Source organism: Herpailurus yagouaroundi, unplaced genomic scaffold (assembly GCF_014898765.1).
Source record: "Herpailurus yagouaroundi ecotype Mexico unplaced genomic scaffold, PumYag 159, whole genome shotgun sequence".
Taxonomy (NCBI): domain Eukaryota; kingdom Metazoa; phylum Chordata; class Mammalia; order Carnivora; family Felidae; genus Herpailurus; species Herpailurus yagouaroundi.
In genome coordinates, this window is record NW_024412400.1 from 61,038,464 (window position 1) to 61,062,454 (window position 23,991).

Below are 23,991 nucleotides of genomic sequence, written 5' to 3' on the forward strand. Positions count from 1 at the left end.
TCTCCCTCTCTCTCTGCCCCTCCCCCGTTCATGCTCTGTCTCTCTCTGTCCCAAAAATAAATAAACGTTGAAAAAAAAAATTAAAAAAAAAAAACAAATATATGTTTCTTTTAAATCTTTCCCACATGTGGTTGTCATTCAAGGAGAGGGAAAAGCAGTATACATAGACGTCACAGGGTCTGATCAGGATGCACTTAAATGTAAATGGAATAGGCAGTGTCTTCTGAAAACCTTTCCTCTGCCTCCTTCCTCACCAGCTAAAACATTTGCTCCACGGATTCTGGAAACTCCATTGTTAAAGTTCAGTCCACTGACTTTATACTGACAAGAAGAGAGTGAACAGAAAGTTGAAGTGCAAAACCACACTCTTTGGAGTAAAACACACCCAGGCTTCAACCTCAACTCTGCCATAGATAATTGGGCATTCTTCTAACAAATCCAAATCTCAGATTTTAACCTTATAATAGATACACGATTACTGTGAGGCTTAAACGCAATGAAATTTTGCAGTTACTGAACAGAATAGACCCCTCATATATTAATTATTTCCTTTACTTGTGTGTGTTAGTACAAAATTCTTCTAAAAAATACAAATGGTCTTGAAAGAAGTCTTTAAAATGCAAATGTGTGGTAACTAAAGTTATAGGAATGAATTTATTAATTACTCCTACAGAACACAATAAATAAAGCAGCATAAAAATATTGGTTACCTGGTAGATGATGACATTTATAAAGAAAAATGGATCCAAAAAGCGAGGCATTGTTTTTCAGAACCAAACATTTCCCACTTGAGCTTCTACATAGAGTGAGTCCTATACCTAGCCCCAGTCTCTTCAAAACAATTTTTTTTTCTGAGACTATTACCTCTTTGGTAGTGCTATGCTCTTCAATAATATGGTAAGACAAAATACAGAAGCAGAACATATGCAGTAATTTCTCAATAGGTACACAGAAGAATGGATATAAATCTGTAAGAATTAATAGGAATAGCTGCTACTGACATGGTCTGACTGTATTATCAGAATCATTTTCAAAAAACTAGAAAGTATGTAAATACGTGGAAATGGTTTTCTGAGTTAAGTTTGTAGATATTCGCTGTGTTAGTACTTTCCATATTTAACTTCAAGGCAGGTTTTTATAATAATAATTGATCAAAAATATTTGCCTATAGAAGCAACCAGAAGGGCAACTGGTTAGAATGCATTGCTCTGAAAATGTACATTTTTATATAAAACCACTTGGGAATAGATGATACCAGTTAATATTGGCCCCTCTGTAGTCCAATCTATCTTTTACTAACAATGCACAGAGAGTGAAAGGTGATGGATAAAAGCAGCACTAAGACATTGTCTGAAGGCGAAACTTTCTGAAGGTTAAATACAAAGTCAAGGAGGGGCAGCTGGATGGCTCAGTTGGTTGAGCGTTTGACTCATGGTCTCACAGTTTGAGTTCGAGCCCTGCACCAGGCTCTGCGGTGACAGCTCTGAGCCTGGAGTCTGCTTCAGATTCTGTGTCTCTGTCTCTCTCTGCCCCTTCCCTGCTCACACTTTGTTAATCTCTCTCTCAAAAATAAATAAACATTTAAAAAATCTTTTTTTAAATATAAAGTCGAAGATGGCACGGAATTCTTGATTCCTCTCTGCATTTTATATTCATATTTTATGTGACAATGAAATATTTATTTTTGTTTCAATTATAATTGCTTCTTATTTCTTTTAATCTTCACTTCACTACTTGTTTCTTGATATAATTGCTTGGCTCTTCGCTCACGATCCAGAATTTCTTTGGGGAACAGGTTTTTCTCATCAAATACAGCGTTCAAAGCTACAAAATGATGAAGAAAATAACATGTAAATTATACTTGGTAAGAGGCCCAATTAAATGAAATAGTGGGGAGAAAATTCCCATTGGAATTCATCTGAAAATTTGTATGTTTCTAACACCAAGAGTGTATCTGGGGGGATTTTCTCTTAAGTTCCTGCTATTTCTTTGACTTCGGTTTAAATTAAAAAGCTAAATTTTAACAGAGTTTGTTCTATTAGTGTATTTATATCATGATGATTTCCACCACTTTCAGTAGAAGACTAAAGAAGCTTGTGTTTTCCATTTTTGCTTTTTCATCTACTTAGCAGCTATCAAAGACTCATAATAAGCCAAGAACAGATTATTCTGTATTGAAATAAGACAATGAAAACAATCAAAACGCAGTTTGACTGTCTGCACCACTAAACAAGCTCTTCTGCAATCACGTCCTTATAAGATACTTTGATCTACAGGGATCTGTGGCTTCCGAAAAAAAGAGCCAAATTATCCCCCATGAGTGGCCGTCTTATGCATCAGTGAGATGTAGGAGGAAATTGTGCCATGCATTCGAGAAAATAATTTTGGCCTTTTGCTTAATTCTATCATTTCAACAAATGCTTACTGGATGTATATTATGCACAATGTCCTATGCTTGGGCATAAATGAGGCACAGATATGACTCAGTCGCAGGCCTTCTTCCAACTGGTAGAAAGCAGGCACAGTGCCCAAATGACCAAAATATCAAGTACAATAAGTTACAGTTCTGAGAAAATAGGAGCAACAGAAATTTTGGTTAAGCATATAAAGAGATTGTAACAATATGCAGACATCAGAGGGAAAGCTTGAAGAATTAGACACTATTTGAGGCAGATTTTGAAGTCCAGATAGGATTCTAATTGATAAGAAGGGCCACGGAGGTGAAGAAGGGTTAGTAAGAGGGAAAGGAAATGTCAACGAGAGAGAACAAAGCAAACCAAAGTGTGGAGAAACAAGAGCCACCGTTCAGGTAATTCTGAATAATTCAGTACAATGTGACCAAGGTTCAAAACAGAGAGAGAATGAGGTTGGAGCGGGACAAAGGAATACTTTAAATGGCAACCCCGAGGAATATGAAATAAACTACATAAACATTGAACAACTTCACCGTATACTGCCATCTTTATATATATGAACTAGGGGGAAAAAAACAAAAAACAAAAAACAAAAAAAACCCTCTCCACTTCCCATATAAACATGATTGTATAAGTCAATATCCTTCCCCATTTTCTCTCGAATATTTTACTAGAACAACCAGGAAAAATGAAAACAAATAATAATTTGGCAAACAAACTCCACGTGAGTGAAGCCCAAAGATAGAGGTAACCTGCAGCCTGCAAAATAGGAACAAGGGCAGCCAAAGAGCTGTTACAGGAGATAAGGTGATGAGTCTGAAAGCGTAAGAAGGCCAGCAGCCACAGCATCTCAGAAAGTTCTAGCAAAAAGACACTGACTAAAAGTGAGGGGCTCACCCTGCAGTACAAATGCTTTATCTTTCATTTATATCTATGGATGCAAACACAGGTGAACAAGGCCGGAAGCAAAAGCCCTCCACGACACCTTGTTTGGCTCAGAGACACAGATGAGGCAGGGCTACGTGAAGAATCATGCACATGAGCCATTTTTTTCCTAAAAGCAGTTTGCCTGTCAGTTGTAAAAACTGAAGGCCACTCCAATCCCACACCACAAACTCTCCCCTAGGGACCTACTACAAACTTCAGGTCTAAAAAAATCCAACTCATTAAAACTAATTAAGACAGGAAATTTAAAAAAATGGCATAGAGTGGACACAAAGGACTATAAGCAAAATTAGAAACAAAACAAAACAAACTTTAAAAAGGGCAGAAGAGGGGCACCTGGGTGGCTCCGTTGAGCGTCTGACTTTGGCTCAGGTCATGATCTCACGGTTTGAACTCCAGGTAGGTCTCTATGCTGATAGCTCAGTGCCTGGAGGCTGCTTCAGATTCTGTGTCTCCCTCTCTCTCTGCCCCTCCCCTGCTTGCTCTCTCTCTCTCTCTCTCTCTCTATCTCAAAAATAAATAAAAACATTAAAAAAATTTTAAAAGAGAAGAATGAATCAATACATAAACTACCTCCAGAAATACGCTGCCACGCTGGCCAGATAAATATTGTTACTAAGCGCTTTGTCACAAACTATATTTTAAAACTCGAAAAAGCACTTATTTCTGTAAAGGAAGATCACAGAGCAGAAGTGAAAGAGCTCCGGAAATGTCACAACAGGAAGTGAGGAAAGTGAGCTGGCAGAGCTCAGGAAAAATCTCACAAGTGAGATTTTCACTCACAAGTGTGTGGTAACATAATGGGAAATGGAGTTTACAAATGAGACAAACAAATATAATAAGGTGAAAATGAAAAGAAGAGAAATGAGAGAGGAAAGTGACACTGAAAAAGAAATAGATTCAACCAACACAACAATCAGATGAGTCCTTCAGAACGAACACCAAAATGGAACAAATATTTGAAGGTATTATGTGTAAAGTTTTCCTTAAATTAGAGACAATCTGACATACACAGGAAGCACATACTGTGGCACCAGGAATAACAGAATCAGAAGTCAAACCGAAGCACATCTTCGTCAAATTATTAGACTTTAAAGATAATCATTTGACAGCCAGAAAAAATGATCAAGTCGCTTAAAAGGAGAGAAATGTGTATCTTGCATTAGATATCTTCACAGCAATGACCAATACCAGAAGAGAGAGCGACGCCAACAAGAAAATCAAGGAAAGTACGTGTGGAGTGTGGATATTATACACACTCAAGCTGCGCCTCAAATCTAAAAATACAGAAGTTTCAACAAATCTAAAAATGCAAATTTTCAACATTCAGGAAATTCGGGGACTATTGTTTCTAAGAGACCTTTTCGAGAAAACTACTACAAAGTAAACTGATGGATGACTGAGGAAAATTTAGAAAAAGACTTAGTGGAGAGTGCTCTATATTTTTAAATGTAGAAGTGAGATTAAAATAATATGAAGTGTAGGATAACAAAACAGACGGTAAATGCCACATGCCTGACAATGTCAAAATGATACAATTTAACAAAAACTGGAACGATTAGGGAGAAGCTTCATTCATGATAAATCAGCAACAGCTAAGAGACAAAGGACTTAAACCAACAAGTCAAGGAATAGTAGTATAAATAAATTTAACAAAATAAAAGAAGCACAAAAAAAGATCACATTGGTGAATAAAATTAGGTGGTAGAGGGGCACCTGGGTGGCTCAGTCGTCAAGGGTCCAACTTCAGCTCAGGTCATGATCTCACAGTTTGTGAGTTTGAGCCCCGTGTCAGGCTCTATGCTGACAGCTTAGACCCTGGAGCCTGCTTCAGATTCTATGTCTCCCTCTCTCTCTGTTCCTCCCCAGCTCACACTCTGTCTCTCACTCTCAAAAATACATAAATATTAAATTAAAAAAAAAAAAAGAAGAGAAAGAGGGGAGTGAAGAAACATGCTCATTTTATCATTAGTCAACATGGATGTAATGGTTACTGTCCTAGAAAACTGAAGGGCTAGAAGAGTTATACCAACCTATGAGTATAAAGCTACCACTAGAATGTATAATACCCTCCCCAAATAAAAACAAAGAAAAAATTACAGATCCAGTGAAAACTTTAAAACCCATATAACCAATGAATGACATAAAAAAGAGTGTGAGAAATATAAAACCAAACAATATATAATATATATTTTTATATATAATATATTGACAAATTTAAATGTGCTCAATATCATGATCATAAAAATTATTTTTTAGCTGGATCAAAAGCAAAACCCGGCACACATCTAAAATGAAGTGACTCCAAAAATTTGAAATAGAAGGATTTGAAAAGTATACCAGGAAAATCAAAACCCAGAGAAAGCAGAGGTCAAAATCTAAAATCATCAGTGCATACAGAAACCCTCAAAGGATACACTGAAACTCATATTGCTTCTGCACAGAAAAGGAAACAATCAGCAAAACTAAAAGGGCAACCGACAGAATGGGAGAAGATATTTGCAAATGACATATCAGATAAAGGGTTAGCATCCAAAATCTATAAAGAACTTACCAAACTCAACACCCAAAAAACAAATAATCCAGTGAAAAAATGGGCAAAAGACATGAATAGACACTTCTCCAAAGAAGATATCCAGATGGCCAACCGACACATGAAAAAATGCTCCACATCATTCATCATCAGGGAAATACAAATCAAAACCACAATGAGATACCACCTTACACCTGTCAGAATGGCTAACATGAACAACTCAGGCAACAACAGATGTTGGCGAGGATGCGGAGAAAGAGGATCTCTTTTGCACTGTTGGTGGGAATGCAAGCTGGTGCAGCCACTCTGGAAAACAGTATGGAGGTTCCTCAAAAAACTAAACATAGAACTACCCTACGACCCAGCAATTGCACTACTAGGCATTTATCCACGGGATATAGGTGTGCTGTTTCGAAGGGACACATGCACCCCCATGTTTATAGCAGCACTATCAACCATAGCCAAAGTATGGAAAGAGCCCAAATGTCCATTGATGGATGAATGGATAAAGAAGATGTGGTGTATATATACAATGGAGTATTACTTGGCAATCAAAAAGAATGAAATCTTGCCTTTTGCGACTATGTGGGTGGAGCTGGAGGGTATAATGCTAAGTGAAATTAGTCAGAGAAAGACAAAAATCATATGACTTCACTCATATGAGGACTTTAAGAGACAAAACAGATGAACATAAGGGAAGGGAAACAAAAATAATATACAAACGGGGAGGGGGACAAAACAGAAGAGACTCATAAATATGGAGAACAAACTGAGGGTTACTGGAGGGGTTGTGTGGGGGGCGGCTAAATGGGTAAGGGGCAGTAGGAATCTACTCCTGAAATCATTGTTGCACTATATGCTAACTAATTTGGATGTAAATTTTAAAAAATAAAATTAAATTTAAAAAAAAAAGAAACTCATATTAGTGGATTCCAGAAATAAGTGATACCGGAAACTGAACAAACCAGTGTGATAGAGGAGAGGGAGATTTCTCACTGAATAATTTTTCTTATGTTCTAATATTTGACCGTGTATATTTTGGTTTTTAGCAATAGCACAAAAATGAATAAACCTGGACTATCTCTTAAGCAAAGCTACAAATGAAAATACTTTCCATTTGTCTAATCCCAGCAGTGTAAGATACATGGATTTCTGTATATTAGCCATTGATTCTGCCCTGTATGCCTGCGGATTAGCATTTGAGAATCATGAGACATTCTGAATGCCTTAGAGCTCTCCTCTATGAAAGCCAGAAATTTCCTTTTGAAATAAACTCTCGCTGTTTTATTGAGATTTGTCTCTCAACTAGATGAGGAATTTCTACATAATTGACTGGGTTTCAGGACAGTTATACCAATAACTAACTGATAGGGCCTTGAGAGAAAATCTTGCCCAAGTCATTTTTCGTTTAGTTAAAAAAAAGATGATAAAAAATTCATATGCAGGGGCGCCTGGGTGGCTCAGTCGGTTAAGCGTCTGACTTTGGCTCAGGTCATGATCTCACAGTCTGTGAGTTCCAGCCCCGCATCAGGCTCTGTGCTGACAGCTCAGAGCCTGGAGCCTGTTTCAGATTCTGTGTCTCCCTCTCTCTCTGCCACTCCCCTGTTCACGCTCTGTCTCTCTCTGTCTCAAAAATAAATAAACGTTAAAACATAAAAAAATAAAAAAAAATTCATATGCAAGTGTGGATCCTCATTTCTTGGGCCCAAAGCTTACAAGTTGGGGGGGGCTTTCTTAAAGAAAAAATATAAAGTTACAAATATATAATTATTCATAAAACTAGCTATTTATTTGGGATGAGAAAATAAATCTCAACAAACTATTAAAGTTTTGTAGAGTTGGGTCCTTTTATTCTGAGATTTCTCTTAGGAAACACACCAGAAATGCTTACCCGGAAATGATTCCTGCTTGCAAGTGGGGCTTCCTGGAACCGGGAACAATAAAACTTCCAGCAACTATTAATACTCACAAGGGTGTTTGCATATGAGGCCTATTAAAACTTCTTGGCTTCACTGGCAAACTCTTTTATTTGGCAAAAATGATGTCATTAACCTAACACCTTCTAAATGGATAATGGTAATCAATTCATCTTAGTATTCAAAGTAACAACATCTGCTAGGTTTATGGCACAATGTTTTCATATGATGATGTGAGGGAGTCTGCAATGGAATGTGTGATGTATCTAAGAGACCATTAACCATTTATTGAACTTATTTAAGATTATAAAAGAATGCCTTTAACCTTGCTGTGATAACTTGTTTTCATGAAGTATTAACTGGCAAGGCTAAAGCTCCCAGTTATTCAATCAAACATTAATCTAGGTGTTTCTCTGAAGGGATTTTGCAGATATAATTAAAGTCCCTAATCAATGGACTTTAAGTAAAAGAGATTATCCAGGATAATCTGGGTGAGCCAGATTTAATCAGCTGGAAGGCCTTAAAAGCAAGGCTGGGGCTCCCCGAAGACAGGGAAAAAATTCTACCAATGGACAAGAGTTTCTTCCTGTATCCATGGAGTTTCTAACTCACCTTTCCTGGCTGCCTGTGGACAACAGCTTTAACCTGTGCCCACTCTGCCCATGATCTTCCCTTTCTCACTCAGTCCTACTCATTTCGGGTTTGCTCAAACCAAATCAGCCCCCACAGTCCCATAGGCCAATTCCTTGTCATAAATTTCAGTATATGGTCCTGCTGGTTCTGCTTCCCTGAAACCTGACTGGTACACTTGCCATAAAGGACATTGTGTACTATAGGACAATTGTGAAGGGCAGGTGTTCCTATTGAGACAAACAGACTGGTTTGTCAAGATTCTGATGGTTTGTGACTAGAGTCTGTTGGGATATTCCATGTGAAGAAAATTTGTGTTTATTCAAATATATAGCTGATCTTAAAGCACTCTCAATATCTCAATAATACAATAGGTATTATATGGGACCTCAAGTCTCCCACTTCTTGCCGTCAACAAATTACTTTGAATCTTGAAGGGTATTTGGTTTAGAAGGGCTAGTAACGGTTAATGTACATTAGCCTCTAAAGGCTTCCCTTCACACCTAAATCCAAATTCCTTGTGCAAGCTACATGGCCCCACATGACCGGATCCCTAGCCTCTTCAATCTCATTTTGTACCAGTCTCCATCTCTCTCACACTACCCCAGCAACAGCGACTTTCTTTCTGCCCCCAGAACATGTCAACCCTGTTCCCAACTCAATAGTTTTACACTTCTGGATAATTTCCTTGGAAAATTCTACCCCTAATATTTAGTGGGAGTGCTTTCTTTCAGGATTCAGCTAAAAAATCAGAGGAACCTTTGCTGATGCCCCCTAGTCACGTCTTATCACATTATTGTGCTTTCCTCATGACTCTTACCTCTTACAATATCGTTATCCAATCTTATCTTCTTATATTTACTTATTTATTGTCTGTCTTTCCCCTAGGTGGTAAAGTCAACAAAAGCAAAGATCTTGTCTGCCTTTATACCTCATATATTCATAGCACCCAGCATTGTGTCTGGTACATGGAAATATTAAATGTGTGTGTGTGTGTGTGTATATGTGTGTGTGTGTATAAACTAAATGAACAAATTTAAATGAATAAATAATAAATGAATATATATATATATATATGTATATATATATATATATGATAAATGAACAAATGAATGAAGATACCTCCAGGAATGCAAAGGGTGGGGCTCACTTCTCAAACTTTGGAATTCTTGCATTCTACAGACCTGAGAAAGGTGGTTCTCCATGTCATGTATCCATGTATCCATCCACTTACCACAGCCCCTGCTCTTAAAAATCAATATCTAATGTTATGGGTAACCATTTACATTTACCATTTCCTACCTGGGAAAATGTGACATTTATACCTTCACCCCTTCATTTTATAGGTGGCTGTCCAACAAGGTTTGCTATAATGATACCCAAAAGGTGTTTTAAACGTCATGAAAATGAGTGCTCGCTTCGGCAGCACATATACTAAAATCGGAACGATACAGAGAAGATTAGCATACCCCCTGCGCAAGGATGACACGCAAATTTGTGAAGCGTTCCATAGTTAAAAAAAAAAAAAAAAAAAAAAAAGGTCATGAAAATGAAAGATGTGGTGGTCATGAAGCTATTAAAACATTTCCAATAAAATGAAAGGATTCAGTGAACGTAGTAAAGCAAAGTTAATCTTTTATCGTCTGATCCTTCCCTTGTTCCCTGATTGGCAACCAACCATATTAGACAAGCAATAATGGCAAACCTCACAAAGGCATCCTGGCAAGAAAGGACTTGATGGCGATCTAAACATAGCACTGCAATTACCAGCTGTTGTTTGTTGATGAATAGACAGTATTCTGAAAACCTTCTAATTCACATCCTGCATCCTATTCTAAGTCCTCTAGATAACTACTTCTCAAACTTTGATGTGCATGAGAATCACCTAAAAATCTTGTTAAAATGCAGATTCTGATTCAATAGAGCTGAGCTGGGGCCTGTGCTGCTACATTTCTAGCATGATCCCAGGTTGTGCCCATGCTATTATCTGCTGACCAAGTTTCTAATTCCCGAATATAGACTCTAGATCAGTATAGCCACGCTGTCATTCAACTTCAGCCATCATTGAATAACAATATGGTACCAAAGCAAAACGTTGTTGGCAAGGTGGTGAGGATTGGTCTAAATGCTTTAACAGTCTTCATATAATGCTTAAATGACTGTGGTTCAGGACCTGTTGAACTTTTTTTTTTAAGACTCAATTTTTTTTAATTTCAGATTTTAATGTATTTGAACTGTAGTTTACATAGGGATAAAGTCTCAATTTTCCAAGAGCAGTTTTAGGTTTAAAACAAAATTGAAAAGAAGGTACGAAGATTTCCCATATATCCCCTGCCTCCATACATGAATAGCCTCCCCCTTTATCAACATCACTCACCAGAATGGTACATGTTTCCCCGAGAATGAATCTACATTGGCTCATCATAATCACCCAAAGTACATAGTTTACCTAAGGTTTCACTATTTGTGGTGCACATTATATAGGTTTGGAAAAAAGAGTAATGACCTATATCCCTCACTATAATGTCGTACAGAGTATTTTCACTGCCCTAGAAAACCCTCTGCTCCCATTCGTCTTATCTCCCCTTCTCTGGAAACCACTCATCTTTTTACCATAGTTTTGCCTTTCCCAGAATGTCATGTAGTTGGAATAATCGTATGCACCTTTTCAGATTGGCTTCTTTCACTTTCATTTAAGATTCCTCCGTGTCTTTTCATGGTTTAATAGCTCATTTCTTTTTAGTGCTGAATAATATTCGATTATCTGGGTGTACCTCAATTTATTTAGACATTTACTTAGTGAAAAACATCTTAGTTGCCTCCAAGTTTGGGCAATTATGAATAAAGTTGCTTTAAACACCCATGTGCAGGCTTTTGTGTGTATGTAAGTTTTCACCTCCTTTGGCTAAATACCAAGGAGCATGATTATTGGATTAAATGGTAAGAGTATGCTTCCTTTGGTAAGAAACTGCCAACTGTCTTCCAAAGTGGCTGTACCATTTTGCATTCCCACCAGCAATGAATAAAGTTTCCTGTTGCTCCATGCCCTCGTCAGCATCTGACGGTGTCAATGTTCTAGAGTTGGGCCATTCTCACAGGTAAGGAGTGGTATCTCATTGTTGTTTCACTTTGTATTTCCCTGATGATATATGTGGGGCATGTGTTGAACCTTTTAACAGATGCTTTTCACATATTAACAATGTCTGTCTTGTAGGACCCAAATTTTGGTGTGTGTGTGTGTGTGTGTGTGTGTGTGTGTGTGTGTTTGACTTTCAAGATAATTTAGTGCTATCATATAAAGATATAAAATGATAAGAAGGAATTCCACTTCTAAGATGTCTGTTTTATGCCCATTCTTTAGTTATTTAAAATTTCCTGAGGTGCATCACACATAACGGTCTCTCATTTCTTACTTAAAGTGAATATATCTCTACATGCTTTCATGCTTCCTTTTTGTATTTTAATTATTTGTTCCAGTGAGAAATTTCTCACAATATCAGTGATTTTTTTCTTTATTGGTACTAGATTTAAGATTATATTCTAAAGCAAAAACATAGTAAATTAGATTTTACTAAAAGCCTGTGTGTATACTTTCACCCTATAGTTTAAGAACGATGCAGAGAATTTTGTGTTGCAATGGAAAACCACACATTGCCTCTACTACACCCTTCCGAGCTGTCAGAGTCTGGCTGTTGAGTTCACCACTGTTGAGCCATTTTGTCCCTCTTTGTAAATTGCAGGTTATCCTGCCAATGGATACACAAATTCTGTCTCATCTGGTAGAATTTTTTTTTCATGTTTATTTATTTATTTTGAGAGAGGGAGAGAGAGAGATCATGAAATAGCATGCATGCACACAAGCAGGAGAGAGGCAAGAGAGAGAAGGAGAGAGAGAATCCCAAGCAGACTCTGTACCGTCAGCACAGATCCTGATGCAGGTTTTAATCTCACAATCATGAGATCATGACCTGAGCCAGAATCAAGAGAGCCAGACACTTAACTGACCCACCCAGGCGCCCCCTCTGGTAGAGTTCTAATTGACTTCCTCTCCTGCTTTGGAAACACGTTTTGGAATCTACCTGCAGATTGGACTGGAGACTGTTAACATGCACAAATTGTCGGTTCTTACAGATTTTCAAATTTTCCAGTTCCCTTCAGTATCTGACTACAACACTCCAAATGAACTTTCCCGGTTCTTCTTACACCCGACTAAAACTGAGAACTAAAACCCGACAACCCAAATCCCTATCTAGACTCTACGCTGCCTGCCACTGTGCTTTTCTCTCAGGATCTCTTCAGGATCCAGAACAACTGACCTTTGTCACCAACTCGCAACATATGGCTCAACTGGTTTTGCAGGAGCAACACCAATGAGAATCTCTGAGGGACCACTTCTGAGACCATGCTTTGTGCCTCTAGGAGGTTTATGATCACCTCTGGGTTGCTCCATGATGAGACATATTCCTTCCTCTTTTTTTTTTTTATTTTTTTTTTAATGTTTATTTATTTCTGAGAGAGAGAGACAGAGCATGAGCGGGGGAGGAGCAGAGAGAGAGGGAGACACAGAATCCGAAGCAGGCTCCAGGCTCTGAGCTGTCAGCACAGAGCCCGTTGCAGGGCTCGAACTCACAGACCGCGAGATCATGACCTGAGCCGAAGTCAGACGCTCAGCCGACTGAGCCACCCAGGCACCCCTATTCCTTCCTCTTAAACAAAAGAGAGGGACTGACAGTATTGAACTTTACCTGAGCCCTGTACTCCCTCCCGGAAAGCAGAGACAGTTAAGAAACTCCTCTACTATTATGTGTTTGGGAGACAAATAACAGTAAAGGAGGACTCTTGCTCTCCTACTGTGAGATAAGACCCTCTGTGCCTGTCCCCAGAAGTCTAGTAAGACTCATGGATTCACTAACCTGTCTCTGTAACAGGTCAGACCCCTTTCCTTTCCTTTGAGACATTCCTTTTAGCAAATATTCTCCCTATGCAATAGCTTGCAATAAAGTCATCTCTTTAATTGTCCTGTTCATTTTGTCTTTGCCAAAACAACAACAACAACAAGAACAAAACAATTCACCTGAGGTATAGCCAATGGAGCATCCTCTCTACATTGAAAAATTTAAAGATTTTACAGATACAGTATAAATGGGTTCTAGGGAATTTATTGGTGAAACCTGACCCAGAGACATTTCCAAGTCACTTCTAGGTTTTTGAATAAGGCATATCAAAGAGGGGTTTCAAGCTGTTTGAGAACCCACAGGGAAGAGCTTGGAAGCTAAAGAGAGAGTATGAAAGATGTTTCAACTTGAAAGGGAAAGAAAGAGAATACAACAGGACATTAAAAACCCAGTAGGCAAGACTAAAAAAGTCACCAGGAGATTATGAAGTGTTTGAAAACTGTCCCGAGTTCCAAAGTGGTAGTTTAGAATATTGATAGTAAGTCTGGCAAAATGCCCCTCATCATACAATTGCCAAATAACCTTCCACACACTGTAATTACGGGGATGGCAGGCGTGTGTGGAAAATGCAGCACAAAGATTTAAGGCAGACCATTGTAATGAAATTGTGGAGGGGGTATACGTCGGTAATTGAGATTCTTTTTAAGTGCTCTTTTATTGTAACTTTTTTTTTTTTAATTCAGCAGCATCCTCCTGAAAAGAAGAACAATTTTAAATGAAAGTGATAAAAATAGTAAAGTGGTTGATTTTAGAAATCAGCATATGAATAAGCTGCCCTGGGAATATGATTTGAACACCATTTGAACAAGGGAGAGGACACCTAGAAATATTAACAACACAAACAACTAAATAACATGGCCACTGCTCACGTAGGGCCCAGAGAGTCCGTGCCACAGATTCTGCATAAAGAAAATAGGGACTTAGAGATGTCTAGTGCAATAACAATGGGACAATGACAACCCAATATTATCAATAAAGAACATGTATCAAATTCTCAGTAGGTGTCAGGCCCTATGCTAAAGGCTTCACCTGAATGATTTCACTTACTGTTCACAGCAACATGAGGATGGTAACTAATATGATGCCATTTTCATTTGAAGAAACTAAGGCACAGAGAGTTTAAGTGACCTGTTCAAAGTCATAAAGCTAGCAAGTGATAGAGTCTTGGTTTGAAGCCAAATGTATGCTCAAAATTTTGCCTTTAGACCATTATTGCTTCGAGTCTCCCAAGTTTGATTCCCTTTATAAATGGAAATTCTCCCAAAGACAACCATAGCCACCAACACCTTATAACTTCATAGGAATGATGACTGTAATTTCAAAAGATAGAAAATAACGTAAAGGGCCAGGCGTGGGGGAGAAAGCACAGAAACAGAGGTAAAATGGTAATAGGCCAGTTACCAATGGATTGCCTTCAGTTCCAAGTCCACTCTTCACTGCTTGCTTTGTGATAATGGACTGGAGCCCTATAAATATTTCTTTTGCCAGCTGGTGTGATGTTGCTCCCTATCATGAGGGGATGCCAGCAGGACACTGGAGGAGAAGTGGATTTCTCTTACAAGTGGGTGCTCCTGTCACCATACTCCTGCAGGGCACTTTCTCCAGCACTAGACTCCTATAGTATGGACTCCCCCAGTACCAAGCCCCACAGTGGCTTTTCCCCTCCAGACTCCTATGATGCAGGCATGGCTGACTTCTCCAGAGCCCAGAATCAGCAGCTTTCCTTGTCACCCTTCAGGTAAGCTTTGCAGCAGAGTGCCACCCATCTGGCACCACCCGGTTGAATGGCTTTCTGTAACAACCCAAGAGGTGAGCAGAGGTCCACCACTGTGACTCCTCGCTGTGAACAGCCTCCCCTGCACTCCTTTGGTGGCTTTGCAGTGAGTTCTGAGGTGCAGCACCTGCCCGTGGATGGTTTCCCATGGCCACCCTGGGAGATTTTTGCCATGTCCTACCTGCGACAGCTCTGCCACCTTGCTATCCAGTGACACGAAGAAGCCTTCTCAAACAAGGTCTAGGTATCAGCCCTAGCTTGGATGGGCATCTTCCTTGGTCTATCTCAGGCTTGAGGGGGGAGTGGCTGTTCTTTAGATCTGCTATTCCAAAGTTCTTTAGAGTTCTCTTTACTTCCTACTAGCCAATTTTCTATAATACCCATGATTATATCTACAACCAGAAAAAGAAAATGAACTTAAATATAAAAGGAATGTTGAAACTTGCCTGTACTTGCTTTTCAGCTACCTCTCTGTATCTCTTTCCTACTATAGTCAGTTTCTTGGAAACATATTAGCTTTTTTCAGTTCATGTCCCAGCCACCTCCATCACAACATATTTTGAAAACTGACTCTAAACCATCTTCTCCTCCTGTATTTCCTCTCTCAATAATAGTCTCTCTCTCTCTCTCTCTCTCTCTCTCTCTCTCTCTCTCTCTCTCAGACATAGTTATCCAAGCTAGAAATCTGAAAGTCATTCACGTGCTTACCTATCATCATTGAACCTTTAAGTTCAATCTCCTTAGCATGTCTCAAATTAGTTACTTCCTTTCTAGGATCTCCATGGCTTCAAAATAATAACAGATACCATTTAATGAATGCAGCATATATGCTAGCCATTGTGCTGAAGTTAGCCCACACCACTTCAAAATCAGGTATGATTAGCCCCATTTTATACACGTGAAAACTGAGACTTGGTAGATTGTGTAATTTATCCGGATATAAACAACTAGTGAAAGGCAAACTAAAGATTCAAAAGCAGTTAGCTGGCTACAAACAATAAGCTCCTACTGCTCTAATATGCTGCCTTCAGTCTAACTCCATTATAATCCATCTACTACAGTTTCCAGAAAGCATTGTAAAATGCGTACCCGGTCGTGTCACTTTCCTGTTTTAAACATTTCAGCAGAAATCTTTTTTTCTGAAGAGGTTTAATAGCTAGTGGTAGGTCATCCTTTTCATTTCACCAGACAGAACAACAAAAACAGGTAAATTACAGAAATAATATTTTCAAAGCTATCAGAGGGCGACGGAAGCAGAGATTATCAAATTAAAATTCCAGAGGCAGTAGAATCCCTCTTAGATGGGCTAAGATTGCCAAATATTTTCTTCTCTTTATGGGTTTATCACATCTGGGCAGCGCTAAGAAACAGGATTGTCAATAGACAAAGAGACGAGTTTTGATGACAATGTGGGTTAAGGTTTGACATATTGAAACCTAGAGAAATTCCACAATAGTCAGTTCCCTATAAGCTATTTTTTAAGTGCTAGGGTGATGGAGACTGTGGATGGGACTGGAGAGGAATGTGTCCTGTAATCTTGCAGTACTTAGGAGACAATATATCAATAAAAGGAGAGGCTTAAAACAGACAGACATTCGAATCAGAAGTAGACTAAGTCGACTGTAACCAAGCACTGACCAAGCTCAACTTGTAACTGAATCAACATGATGTACCCTTCATGTTCTCTGCCCAATTAAGGAAAGGGTCAACTACCTCTGGGAGAAAATAACATTAATTTCAGCATCTATAGATATTTTACACATAATTCCTGTCATACAATTTAAAATTATGCAAAATTACTAGACTTGCAAAGAAGAAGGAAAACGTGACCAATAACAAAGAAGAAAAAACAGACATTAGAAGCAGACCCCAAGATCATCCAGATATTGAGGTTAGCAGGCCCAGACTTTAAAATTACTATTATAAATATGTTAAAGAAAAAGAGATAAAGTTTGGACAAAATGGATGAAAATGTGAATAATTTCAATTGAGAAGAACTAAAAAATGTATGTATGTAAAATCTGAAATTGGGGCCTGATCACATGAGTTTAACAGCAGACTGGTGAAAGACAGGGTTAGTAATGCAAATACAAGTCAATATAAAGTACCAAAATAAAGCTCAGAGAGGAAAATCAAATGGAAAGAAGAGAAGAATGTAAGAAACATTTATGATGTAAGGAGTGTTTAACATGTACAGAAATGCAATCCCAGAAGGACAGGAGAGTGAGAATTGGAAAGAAATTATAATCAAAAAGATAATGGCCAAGAATTGTCCAAACTTGAATAAAGATTTATTCAAGAGTTCCTATCAACACCAAGCAATATAGTGAGAAAAGCGTATTTATATCCATCATGATAAAACTTCTGAAAACTGAAGGTAAAGAGAAAAATCTTTAAAGAAGCCAGGTTAAAAAAAAAAAAAAAGATATTACACTCAAAGGAGCCACAATCATAATTAAAAAATTTTTTTTAATGTTTATTTATGTTTCAGACAATGCGAGAGACAGAGTGCAAGCAGCAGAGGGGCAGACAGAGGGAGACACAGAATCTGAAGCGGGCTCCAGGCTCTGAGCTGTCAGCCCAGAGTCCGACACGGGGCTCGAACTCACGAACCATGAGATCATGACCTGAGCCGAAGTCAGACGCTTAACCAACTGAGCCACTCAGTAGCCCCAGGAGCCACAATCATATTAAAAACTGAATTTTAATCAGGAATTATGGGAGCAAGGAAACAATGAGATGCTATCTTTAAAGAGCTGAACAGAATTTTAAAAATCACTGGTATTTAGAGTTTTAAACCCAGTGAAAATATCCTTCTGAAGTCAAAATAAAATAAAGGCCTTTTTAAGACACATAAAATGACTCCCCAGCAGACTCACATTATAAGAAATACTGCAGGACATTCTTCAGATGGAAGGAATATAATCTCAGGTGGGAGCCTGCTATCATAAGAGGGATAAAGGACACAGAAAAGAGTATTGCAATCTTCTGAGTAATCACTAAAAGAATAATACAAAGAGATATAAAAACAGAAGAATTAATAGTAGAGATAAAATGGAATAATTCAAAATATTTGACTGAAACATTCTAATGGGTCCTCGTTTCTGATAAAATAAATGCCAAGGTCTTTAGCACAGCACACTAGGTACTCCAGAATCTGGCCCTATTTACCTATCTAGCCTTAATTCTTGCCATGCTCCTTCTAGAACCATTTGGGACTATGTGTAGCCCCCAGACATTTGGGACTATGTGTAGCTTCCGCAGCAACCCATGTCACTCCCACCACCTTACATTTGCATGTGCTGCTCCTTTGCCAGAAATATCATCCCCTTTTTTCCCTACCTGACTAATCTAATAGCAACTTGACTTTTAGTATCCAGCTCAACATAATCAAGTTTCTTAAAAAAAAAAAAAAAAAAAAAAAAAGAACCATCTATGAATCTCCATGTGGTCTCACACTGGCCAGGGCATATTTCTGTCATAGTCCTTGGTATAAAACACAATTATTTGTTTCCTTATCTATTTTGACAACTAGTCTTCAAGATCATTGAAGGCTGGGCCTCTACAGGTTGACTCTGTCTCCAGCCTCTAGCACAGAGGCCAGCACAGAGAAGGCATTCAATATCTACCACAGAAAAGGCTACACACACAAATGAACAAACATTATCTCTATATCTGCTAGTTGAAGACTCTATAATATTATACAAAGCATGTTACAATCCTCCATCATCCTCAACAACTTTATTTTTAAAAAAATTTAATGTTTTTATTTATTTTTGAGACAGAGAGAGACAGGGCATGAGCAGGGGAGGGGCAGAGAGAGAGGGAGACACAATCTGAAACAGGCTCCAGGCTCTGAGCTGTCAGCACAGAGCCCGACACCGGGCTCGAACTCACGGAGTGCGAGATCATGACCTAAGCTGAAGTCAGATGCTTAACCGACTGAGCCACCTAGGTGCCCCAAGAACTTTATTTCTAAATAGCATACCAGTAGCTTAAACTCAACACCTTTTTTTTTTAATGTTTATTTATTTTTGAGAGACAGAGAAAGAGAGCATGAGTGGGGGACAGGCAGAGAGGAAGACACAGAATCTGAAGCAGGCTTCAGTCTCTGAGCTGTCAGCACAGAGCCTGATGCAGGACTCGAACCCACAAACCACGAGATCAACACCTGGGCCCAAGTCAGATGCTTAACTGACTAAGCCACCCAGGTACCCCTCAAATTCAACACATTCGAAACTCAACTCTACTCATGTGTGTCAAATTCAACGTATCACTATCTGAAGTCACCCAATGCAGTCAACCTAGGATCATGTGGACTTCTGCCGTACTTCATCCCTGATGAATTTCCTTACATTGTTTCCTTCATCTTGACCTGCCCTTCTCCTCCTTCCTTTGGACTCCTGCTTCCCCTAAGTCCCAGCTCAGATGTGACCACCTCTCTGCATTCCTTCCTATGCCCCCACAGTTAATCTGGCTTCACCCTGGATGCTTCCACAGAATATGCTGTCACAAGTCATGCATTCTGTTGTCCTCAAAGTCTGCATCTGCCTCTCCCTTTAGTTGATGGAACTTAAAAAAAAAAAAAAATTCACTCATAGGGAAGGCAAATAAGTGGAAATACTGAAAAGAGAGCAAAGGATGAAAAGCTGAAGACGAAAATAAAAAAGAGGGATGAAAAGATCTTTAAAAAAAACAGTGGAAATTACAGGAAAAAAATTTATGTTGTGAAATCCAGGAGAAAAAATTTTCTTTGAAAACTTATTAGAGTATTTTAGGTATGTCCATCCAGCCATCTATCCGCCCCCCCCCCCCCCCCCCCCCCCCCCCCCCGTACATCCACCTGCCCATAGGAGAATTCTGCCTGCTGCAGAATGTACAAGGTTCCTCACAGGAACAGGACCTCGTATTGCTGAGGACAGGTGTTTGCTGCCCTCACTCACTTTCTTGTCCCCCAGCATCTGCATACTCTCTGTCTTCTATTTCCCTTGCCTCAATTCTGATCCCTCGCTCTCTCTTGGTTTCTTCCCGTGTTCATGTTCTATGTCTCTACTGTCTTTACACTTTGTCCTGGCTCTGGGGATCTTTTCTTACTGTCTGTTCCTCAGATTCTCATCTGTCTGTGACTCAGAAGGACAAGATAAATGCTCCCCATATTTATTTGTAAAAGATGAATCATCCTGGGGGGAAAAAGGCAGGATGATAGATTGAAAGCTCTGTCAGATGCACAAATGGCTATTTAGAGCCCTAAAGTTTATGGATTCATGGTTTTAAAAGAAATGAGCAGAAGCCATTAGATGACTCTCATGAGACCAAATAAATGATTATAAGTTTAGAAAAGAAAAACTCTGAGTAAAGGCAAAGGAAGCTGATAACAATTAGACTGGAAACCATGGCAATGAGGAATGACAGCTGTCCCTTGCTTACAAGTAGAATTAAAAAAAAAAAAAAAATGTTGACCAGCTGCTCTCCTTTTCCATAGGGAACCAAGCAGAGACAAGAAGCTTAAACTTCCTCCAGCGTGGACATAAAAAACAAAACAGAACAAAACAAAACAACAACAACAACAACAACAAAAACCTCCTCCCTCCTAAAGGGTGATTATTTCTCAGGGATGATGTTGAACCCTCATCCCAGAAGATTTGAAAAATTTAGAGACCACAGATCTCAGATTGTTTGAGTATAGTTCTGATCATCTGACTGTGACAAGTTGGAAATGTGCACTTCATTAATTATTTTATTTTTTTAATTTTTTTTCAACGTTTTTATTTTTGGGACAGAGAGAGACAGAGCATGAACGGGGGAGGGGCAGAGAGAGAGGGAGACACAGAATTTGAAACAGGCTCCAGGCTCCGAGCCACCAGCCCAGAGCTCGACGCGGGGCTCGAACTCACGAACCGCGAGATCGTGACCTGGCTGAAGTCGGACGCTTAACCGACTGCGCCACCCAGGCGCCCCTAGTTATTTAAAATGAGTTCCCCGCCGGGTCCATATGCTTTCTGAGTGCCTCACTAAGATTCAGGTTGTGCCGGCTGCACTCCCGGAAGGCCCCTCTATGCGGGGAGGATTTCTGCACCGAAACTCTTCTTCAAATCCTTAGGAACTTGGAAGCCTGTAACAGTCTGAAAATCAGAGCCTTCTTTTGCACATCTTGTTTCTGAATCTCCGGAGATTACTCACTTATATTTTCTAAGCTGAGCTTTCTTGTCCTCTCATGATATTAGCCCAACACTGCAGCTGGAAGTCTTGAACACAATGCACTTTAAGGAGCCTCTATTTACAGTGTTCCACATGCCAAGAACAAAACCAGATTGTCAAAGACTCGGTTCGAAAGCGGTCTTAGGTTATCTCTTTCTCTGGTATCAGTTTTGAAAATGAAGATTATTTGGGGAAGGGGGTTCTCATCCGTGGCAGACTCAAAATACATATTCATGGCATACTGACTTCAGAAAACTGACAAAATAAAAATACACTTTTTATGTATTCCAGCCTGTTGGCTGCCCTTTTTGAGAGCACAGATCAACGGCCGAGCTATAAATCTTAGCAGTCAAACCACGCTTCCTTTCACTGCAACCTACAAGGCAAACATGTTACTTCCACGCTTTCCTACTTTGTTTTTTGAAGTGATTGAGTTGAATGGGGACAGATGATGGAGGGGTGTGGTGGCTGAGGACTTACTTTCGGAGAGCAGTGGAGGCTCTGGAATTTGGGACCACTTCTCCTTTGGCTCTTCCCTGAAATATTTCTCCGGGTCCCAAAGAAAAGCTGGTTTCGTCACTTCAGGCAGCTCTTTCAGGGCTCCGATGCTTAATGACCTGAATGCACCTTGACGACAGTGGGTTTTAGGGGAGGGCAGGAAAAAAGTAGAGTATCATTAATTCCTCAGAAGGAGCTAGCACATTTCCAAGTTAACTTTTTAAAATGTAACCTTCCTGTTACTCAGCTGGTACAGCTGCAGTGATCAGCGATGCCTGCAAACACAGCTGTTCACGATGAATCCATGGTCCTTGTATTCAAAGGGACCAAAAGGAACTTGAGGCCCCCCTTTCATTTATTTTTTTAGTTGGACTCTTTTGCTATGTTCCCTTGAAAGTGTGTATTCTGCCATTTTGGAAGAGCTCCAGTTTCTTTTATCTGCCAGAAAATTGCATCTTTTGCGGGATGGAATCTTGTTTTCACCGTTCAACAACGTATCTAAAATTCTGAATGTGCAGGTACTTTTTAATTTCGCTAACATGTAAACCAGAGCTGTGCCATTGTATTTAAGATGCACACAATGAGACGACAGAAAGGAAAGGTCTTTTATTCCTGTGCCTTAAAGCAAAGTCTCGGACAATGGGAAAAGTTTTCTTTTTGCTTCACAGGATAAATGGGAAGTGCTTCGCTTGAGATGTGATTTTATGTTTGTTTGATTGTTAGCACTGCAAAGGTAGGAACTGTGCTTTTGTCATCATGGTGGTTCAGCACCTAAGAAAAGTGAGCTAATACATATTTAGCACTTGCTATGGGACTGAAAGGGCGGGCCTACGCCGGCCGACTCCATCTTGTTCTGTGTTCTCCACCTTGAGTGACTATGTCCCAGACATGACCCCTTTTCCGGGAAAATCGAAGAAACCTCAGACCGCGCCTCCTCCCCTTGAGTAACCTCCCGCTCACCCATTCAAACTTCCTGATCAAAACACGCCCAGCGACCTGCGTAACAGGACTCCAACCCTTCCCCAGCCAATCGGCCGAGGCCACAACCCTTCCCCAGCCAATCGGCTGAGGCCACAGCCATTACCTCACCAATTGCCCCTAGACCCCTATAAAATCTTTGTGCTTTTGAAACTCGCTCTCTCCCTGGTATCTCACCGCTTCGTTGGTGCAGGTAGGGGATTGAGCTCGAGCTAGCTTGAATAAAGGCTCTTTTGCTTTTGCATCAGACTCGGCTCCCTGGTGGTCTTTGGGGATCACGAATTCTGGGCATAACAGGACAAGTCATGTGCTATGTCAGCAGTTCTCAAATTTTGCCAGGCATCACCATCACCGGGAGAGCTTGTAAAAACATAAGCTGCTAGGGGCTCAGTAGGTTAAGCATCCGACTCTTGATTTCAGCTCAGGTCATGATCTTGCAGTTCGTGGACTCAAGTCCTGCGTCAGTCTCTGTGCTGATCTCTCTATCCTTACCCTGCTCATGCTCTCTCTCAAAATAAATAAATAAACTTAAAAAAAATTTAAAAAAAAACATAAGGTGGTATATAGCACTCCCATTTCTGATTTACTAGGGTAGGGGTGGGGCCCCAGAATGTACATTTGTAAGTTCCAGGTGATGCTCATGCTTTTGCACAGGGAATCAATATGTTATATCGAACCAAGGGAGACATCTTCACAACCTGTAAAGTATCAGTTCACCCTTCTGACAGATGAGGAAATCGCAGCCCAAGGTATTGTAATAACTTGCCTGGAATTTACATAGCTGGTAAATGGCAGACCTTCAACATAAGCTCAAATACGTTTCACTCCAAAGGTCATGCTCCAAGGCATAATAGCAATAATAATAAGAGTAACATTAGTAATAAAATTGTATACGTTTCTATAATATGCCAGGTACTGTTGTATGTATAATATGCCTTATACATATTACCTCATGTAATCCTGACAAAAAGCCTATGGAGTAGATTTGTTTATAAATGTGCATTTAATATTAAATAACAATGTACGTTTTGGCAACAAAACTTCAGTAGAAATTCTAAAATTAACGTATCTACTCTATCAAAGTCTATCCCTTGGACATAAGTTGAAATAAGATTTATAGTGAGTGAAATAGTTTCACATTGTGGAGCTT

At 39.4% G+C, this 23,991-nt stretch overlaps 1 protein-coding gene and 1 non-coding gene across 2 annotated transcripts in view; one reads left to right on the forward strand and one right to left on the reverse strand.

Moving 5' to 3' along the window:
- Positions 1-1,625: 1,625 nt before the first annotated feature.
- Positions 1,626-23,991, reverse strand: part of WDR49 (WD repeat domain 49) — a 144,334-nt gene continuing 121,968 nt past the window's right edge. The window contains exons 16-17 of the mRNA XM_040481131.1: positions 21,846-21,992; positions 1,626-1,824 (exon numbers count right to left, since the gene is read on the reverse strand). Coding sequence (XP_040337065.1) covers positions 1,694-1,824; positions 21,846-21,992 — 278 coding nt within the window. The 3' untranslated portion in view covers positions 1,626-1,693. The remainder of the gene's footprint in view (positions 1,825-21,845; positions 21,993-23,991) is intronic.
- On the forward strand, positions 9,849-9,955 carry LOC121034303 (U6 spliceosomal RNA). Its single transcript, XR_005792372.1, has one exon. It is a non-coding gene; the product is annotated as a U6 spliceosomal RNA (small nuclear RNA).